Here is a 7,551-nt window from a genome sequence, read left to right as displayed (position 1 = left end):
TTATGCAAAATCTGTTCCCCTTCCCCAAAGAATGTTTCTTACTAAATTGGGTTCAAATCCATTGATAAATTTATGACTAGTAGCGATTTAAAGAAATTACCTCTGTTTCCCATATGGGGCCCCGCCCCTTTGGCCCCTCGGGGGTCAGAGTCACCATTTATGCAAAATCTGTTCCCCTTCCCCAAAGGATGTTTCTTATTAAATTGGGTTCAAATCCATTCATAACTTTATGACTAGTAGGGATTTGAAGGAATTACTTCTATTTCCCCATTAGGCCCCATCCCTTTGGCCCCTTGGGGGTCAGAGTCACCATTTATGCAAAATCTGTTCCCTTTTCCCAAAGGATGTTTCTTACTAAATTGTGTTAAAAACAATTCATAACTTTATAACAAGTAGCGATTTAAAGGAATTACCTCTATTTCCCTTATGGGGCCATGCCCCCCTTTGGCCCCTCAGGGATCAGAGTCACCATTTATGCAAAATCTGTTCCCATTCCCCTATAATTTTTTTGACCAAATTCGGTTCAAATCCTTTCATAACTTTATGACTAGTAGCGATTTAAAGATATTACCTCTGTTTCCCCATTAGGCCCCGCCCCTTTGGTCCTTTGGGGGTCAGAGTAACCATTTATGCAAAATCTGTTCCCCTTCACATACGAATGTTTCTGACCAAATTGGGTTCAAATCCATTCATACCTTTATGACTAGTAGCGATTTGAAGGAATTACCTATATTTCCCCATTAGGCCCCGCCCCTTTGGCCCCTTAGGGGTCAGAGTCACCATTTATGCAAAATATGTTCCCTTTCCCCAAAGGATGTTTCTTACTAAATTGGGTTCAAATCCATTCATAACTTTATGACTAGTAGCGATTTAAAAGAACTGCCTCAATTTCCCCTATTGGGCCCCGTCCCTCAGGCCCCTTGGGGGTCAGAGTCACCATTTATGCAAAATCTGTTCCCCTTCCCCCCAGAATGTTTCTTACCAAATTGGGATCAAATCCATTCATAACTTTATGACTAGTAGCGATTTGAAGGAATTACCTCTATTTCCCCATTAGGCTCCACCCCTTTGGCCCCTTGGGGGTCAGAGTCACTATTTATGCAAAATCTGTTCCCCTTCCCCAAAGGATGTTTCTGACCAAATTGGGTTCAAATCCATTCATAACTTTATGACTAGTAGCGATTTGAAGGAATTACCTCTATTTCCCCATTAGGCGCCGCCCCTCAGGCCCCTTGGGGGTCAGAGTAACCATTTATGCAAAATCTGTTCCCCTTCTCCAAAGGATGTTTCTGACCAAATTGGGTTCAAATCCATTGATAACTTTATGACTAGTAGCGATTTGAAGGAATTACCTCTATTTCCCCTATTGGGCCCCGCCCCTCAGGCCCCTTGGGGGTCAGAGTAACCATTTATGCAAAATCTGTTCCCCTTCCCCAAAGGATGTTTCTGACCAAATTGGGTTCAAATCCATTCATAACTTTATGACTAGTAGCGATTTGAAGGAATTACCTCTATTTCCCCTAATGGGCCCGCCCCTTTGGCCCCTTGGGGGTCAGAGTAACCATTTATGCAAAATCTGTTCCCCTTCCCTGAAGGATGTTTCTGACCAAATTGGGTTCAAATCCATTCATAACTTTATGACTAGTAGCGATTTGAAGGAATTACCTCTATTTCCCCATTAGGCCCCGCCCCTTTGGCCCCTTGGGGGTCAGAGTCACTATTTATGCAAAATCTGTTCCCCTTCCCCAAAGGATGTTTCTGACCAAATTGGGTTCAAATCCATTCATAACTTTATGACTAGTAGCGATTTGAAGGAATAACCTCTATTTCCCCATTAGGCCCCGCCCTTTGGCCCCTTGGGGGTCAGAGTCACCATTGATGCAAAATCTGTTCCTCTTCTCCAAAGGATGTTTCTGACCAAATTGGGTTTAAATCCATTCATAACTTTATGACTAGTAGCGATTTAAAGGAATTGCCTCAATTTCCCCTATTGGGCCCCGCCCCTCAGGCCCCTTTGGGGTCAGAGTCACCATTTATGCAAAATCTGATCTTCTTCTGCCAAGGATGTTTCTGACCAAATTTGGTCAAAATCCATTAAGAACTTTTTGACTAGTAGCGATTTGAAGCAAATGTTGACGGACGGACGACGGACGACGGACGCTGCACCATGGCATAAGCTCACCGGACCTTCGGTCCAGGTGAGCTAAAAAAACCACACAATACATGTAATGTATTAAACTGTTTTATTTCTTAAGAAACGAAAAACTTAACAAAGTGTCATGCCATATTATCATATATACATAAACGTGTTGTTATTAAGACAATATTTAGATATAAAATGACAATGACACATGTATAAATTACTACAGACAAAACACGTGCAGCAGAAGTATTAAATATAATCGGAATCGTAATTTCGTCGACACCATTAATCCAGGTACTCATTTTTTTTTACCATAGTCATACATGACTGTGATGGATCTTTGTTCCTCTCAATGATAGTTTACCTTGTATTGTGTACCTTACGCTGAGATTGAGTAATGTTATATGCACAGGTTCAGTAGAAACTTAATTACTCTTTATCAACTGAAATTAGCTACCTATGTAAAAAGGTAAACTTTTAAGAAAACTCAGTGAATTCAAATCCCAACTTAATTGTTTATTACCGATACAAAATCCATTGTCAACAACAAATATTGAAAAGGTATACTTTTATAAATAGTCTACAATAGCACTGGACAATAACAGTGAAACAGCAAACATGGCCACATACAGAACAACTACATATGCAGAATAATAACAAAGAACAATAAAAATTGATTAAGAGTACAATCGTAAATTAATAAAAGGATACCTTTGTATTCGTTTAAATACACAAATATGCAAATGAACATAATGCTTACATAATATGATCAACATTATATTATCAATATTAATCGTACATCTAAGCATTACATAGCTGACATGGAAATTCATTGTAATGGATATAAATTGGAATGTAGAATGATATACATCATGCTAAAATAATATTGAAGTTTAGTTTGTATCTTTATATGACATATTTACGTGAGTTTATCAAAAACTAAAATATCGTCATCATTTTCTAAGTCTGTAACGTTTTCCAATAAAATGGCAGTATATACTGTATTGTGTTTTGCACAATCTAGGGTTCAGGAAACAGGATATTAGTCTATTACTTAATTTTTAATTAACAGTTCGTCCTTGACACCCTCCAATAGATATCAACAGTAATTGCAACGCGTTTTACGCATGTAGATTTATTTTAATTTGACTTCATCACTTTCATTGAAGTTGGTCATCTTTGCAAAGCAACTTAGAGACATTTATATATGATATAACACACCGGACATATGTTCTGAAACTATCTTATTTGGTCATATAAAGAAACGAAATGAATAGGGCTTGAAACTTTCAGGAATGTTTTTTTTTGTGTTTAAATTTTCGAGAAATACTCCAAATACTTGAAAAGCGTGAAGTTTGAAAAATATCCTGAATTACTGAATAAATAGTGATATCAACGATTATAGACAGACGTTCTACGGACGGACGAATCACAGATCACGGACGTAGGGCGATGTGAAAAAAGGTATTAAAGGCGCATTATCAATGTATGTATCATGCCTTTTTAATGATAATTATTTTACTTCCCATCTCGAGCCAGCATGTAGTATCTGAAATATTCGCATTATTTTAAAGACAATATCAAATAATTTAAATTCCTAAAATATTTAAATATATCTAAGTAAAATAGGAAACATTCTAAACATCTTTCCTAACATATTTGAGTGTAAAAAATGCATAAATAAGTGGGATTAATCTATTGAGTTACACGAGAGCTATTTTGTGACCTTCAAAATAAGTTCTGATGTGGTCATTACCATACATTGAAATGTTACAAAGTTTATATAGACACATATAGGAATGTTCTTCTATTAATCAATTTCCAGACAGCCTTATTTCACAACTATCCAATTACTGTCAATATTGTCTGTTAGTTCCAATAACCGCGGTATTACCAAATTGTTGTTGTATAGAGAATACATTTTGATCGCGAAAATTATGAATACAAACAAATTTCTATGTTGATTTTATTATTTTTTCTGTCTTACCCAATTTTATACTAAGCTCGCAATCAGTGGAAAAAAAACACTCCTGAAAACAGCAACATTTATGTAGTTTGTGCACTTGCTATGCCGTATCAGGTTGAAATTGACAGTCATGTACGAACACATTGTGGACTTTGCGTCAAACATCAAAGATTGTTAATTTTGTTATCATTTATTGATATCAATGCAACGACATCTAAAAAGTTATTCTCATTCAATGTATTTGATATCAAAGAGAGAAACAAGCAAATTCCACAAAGATATATAATAGATTGTAACTATAAGAGTTAAGAAATTATTTACGTTCTAGTACTTATGACGCAATCCCAGATGTCTTCATCTGGTAAATACTATATAGTAAATACCCCAAAAGAGTATCAGTCCCTACGCCTACTATGTCAACAAGGTGTAAAACTTGAAAAGTAGGATTTGTGGGCTAAGCTTCGATTTACTTTTAATTCAAATATCAAATCCGACTAAATTATCTAATGTACACGAACTTCGGTAACGTACCTCAGTGTGGAATCCTTAGAAATGAGAGCATGTTATTCTTACACTTGTATTTCCCGTGAAAATAATTTAAAGATGACAAAATGGACCAAAAGCGGTTGTGATATCCAACAATGTATCTGCTTTTGAATGAAAGTAAGCAATATATATTTTGGAAAGGTTTTACAACGGGCAATCTGATTGGGCGTCAGCTCTGTAAACAATGAATACTACAGCTGTCGAACAATCAGACTTTCCGTTTTAAAACAGCTGAAACATAGAGACCCTACTTCTACATAGTCGATGCATCGCCCAGTCTCCTTGTTGATAAAGTTGGGATAGGAGCTAAATACTTTTCTTTAAATACTAACCAGATGCAGACCCCTGTGATATAATATACTCAAAGTGATGCCCGCTTATCCCTCTGCCAGTTGATGAAAGAGTCAGTATCCTCAGAAACCATACTTTCGACATCCTTTGAGTATTCTTGATTGTTCATTCCTTTTGACTTAAATTTTCTGCGCATTTGATTTACCATAGGACTCGTCGAATAAACCTTGTCACGTGGGGATCTCCATTTATAGCACGAACAGGAACACACTGACAGTGTGTCCTCTACTATAGGCCCGGTGGGCTGTTCCTGTAGGTTAGAGACGACTCCGTTGTTCCCGGTTATGACGTCACCTTCAAGACGAACTGCATTTCTGGCCGCAACAGCTGCTTCTCTTTCGTCTCTGAGTTCATCCGCTGTGTTCATCGTAAGAAACCTCAAAACTAATAAATTCATGGCCGCCGAAATCACTGTCAGACCAAATAATATAAATAAAATACTGAAAGCAAAATAATGTGGCTTGCTCTGAACCATATTGTCTTGTTGTAGTGCAACAAAGTCTCCAAAACCTATCGTTGTCAAGGTGATAAAACTGTAGTAGAATGCATCCACATATGTCCAACCTTCAACGTGTGAAAACACAAGGGCACCGCATGTCAGTATAATGGTAGATAGATTCATTGTTATAAATATCAAATCCGTTTGGGACACCTCTGTGTTTTTCAGTCGGAAGCATTTCTTGATCTGCCGTAACGCAAATGTCACAAATGTATTTAGTCTTTCGCCAACGCTTTGAAACATGATCATACACAACGGAATCCCAGCCAGAGCGTAGGACATACAGAAGAGTTTACCGCCAACTGTCTTAGGTGTACTGTGACCATAACCTGAAATGATAGTAGTGTTAACAAAAAATATCTTTAAAAAAGATAAACGGCATAGTTTGTTTTAATGCTGGTGGTTATTATGTAAAACAGCTGGTGAAATAGACTAACGAACAAATGAGTTTCAGCACGGATAATAAAATTATACCAGTTTGAATCATTTTTGGTGATAATAGGACTGCATTTGAATAAGGAATATAATTTTATTAATGTGTCATTTGAAAAGATACATCCACTTATTCAGCTTACATTGAATCTTAACTCTGTTTCGTTTTTAACTGCATATCTGCATTTTGCATTTACCACTACACTGACAATCACATACTTCATCTTGACCAGGAACTCCACCTGTCGCGTCATATCCGGGGCCAAAAGAATATTATACGGCTATGCCGAAAAATAGCTTCAAGTGTACTCTCAAATGTTTGGGACAAAATTACATATAAGTAAATTACTATATATATATATATTCCATATCGATTAATTGATGAATATAAACAACTTAAGTCATTTTGAAAGAAATTCTCATTTAATTTGCAAAGATATTTTTCTGTGAAACGGTTGTTATTTGTCCTTTTGGTGCATCAATCTATCCCGATTTAAATCATCATTATCCAATAACATTAACCTAATTGTTTGTATTTCTTTCTTTTGCAATTAACATTTACCAACCCTGGTAGATTAATACTTACCAATTGCTGCTACAACCACTAATGAAAGATACAGAGCACCTCCGAACTTCCACTGAGTGACATGTTGGTATGGACGGGACCAGATCACATTGTGCCGAATGGCTTTAAAGTCAGAATCTGAAATATTATATCTTGTGAGTATTTCATCCTCCTCCTCTAACAGCCGTCTTTTGTTCTCTAGTTCGTACTCAGATTCCAGAGCGTCAAACACGGCCGCCCCAATTAGAAGGTATGTAAATGTACACACAATAAGGGACAGGGTTCGAACGTTCTGTCGCTTCATCTTCAATTTACTATGTTAATTGTCTGTATATTGACGACAGTAAAGTCTCACAACATTAGACACGTAAAGCTGCCGAGGTTTCATAAACAGAAGATTCAGTGCGACATGGTTTATAGATCTAGTCCTGTTATGCCATTATGAGTAGAATCCCGTGTGTATTTATTGAACGCATGTCAATAATTTAACACTTCTCCACATCATTGTTGCTAACAAATACTCCCCAGATATAGATGAGTGACACGTGTAGTTGATATCAAATGCAATCAGGCATACTCACTTGCATATCATGAAAAATTGAAACATTGTATTTCACGAAGAACGTAAACACTGGAATACAAAATGGCGGCACCCAATGTGTAGATGAGCAGCCGCGTTGACCATGTGTATTTCAGGCGTGTTATAAATATCTGCATTCCTCAAAAACCTGTAATTATTCGTATTCCTGAAGATGAATCACAGACTTCACACACAGTCAGAGTTGGAAGCAAGTCGCGGCGTTGTACGTGTGTACTACGTGTTAATTCTGTCCAAGGCTATCTGGTACTGAATCAATACCGGAAGTGTGTGTGTGTTACTCAATGTCATGTTAGATTTCGTCAAAGACAATAAATGCCACACTGTAACACTCAGTCCATCCGCAAGCTTTGCTATCGACTACTGTCCATAAACAACACCCGCATCCTGTATGTGTGGTTTAATGACTTTGTAAATATCTCCTACGTGGAATTCGCAGCGACATTGTTTG

The 7,551-nt window shown here is 37.1% G+C and overlaps 1 protein-coding gene across 1 annotated transcript; it reads right to left on the bottom strand.

Moving 5' to 3' along the window:
• Positions 1-2,226: 2,226 nt before the first annotated feature.
• Positions 2,227-7,263, bottom strand: LOC117316745 (two pore potassium channel protein sup-9-like). Its single transcript, XM_033871506.1, has 2 exons — positions 6,524-7,263; positions 2,227-5,834 (listed from the first exon to the last, which is right to left on the bottom strand). Exons 1-2 carry the CDS (start codon positions 6,804-6,806, stop codon positions 5,017-5,019), a joined length of 1,101 nt encoding a protein of 366 aa, XP_033727397.1. The 5' UTR covers positions 6,807-7,263; the 3' UTR covers positions 2,227-5,016.
• Between the last annotated feature and the right edge of the window lie 288 nt (positions 7,264-7,551).

This window comes from Pecten maximus, chromosome 18, assembly GCF_902652985.1.
Source record: "Pecten maximus chromosome 18, xPecMax1.1, whole genome shotgun sequence".
NCBI lineage: Eukaryota > Metazoa > Mollusca > Bivalvia > Pectinida > Pectinidae > Pecten > Pecten maximus.
The sequence above is the reverse complement of the archived record's forward strand: the minus strand, read 5'-3'. Positions and strand labels throughout refer to the sequence as shown.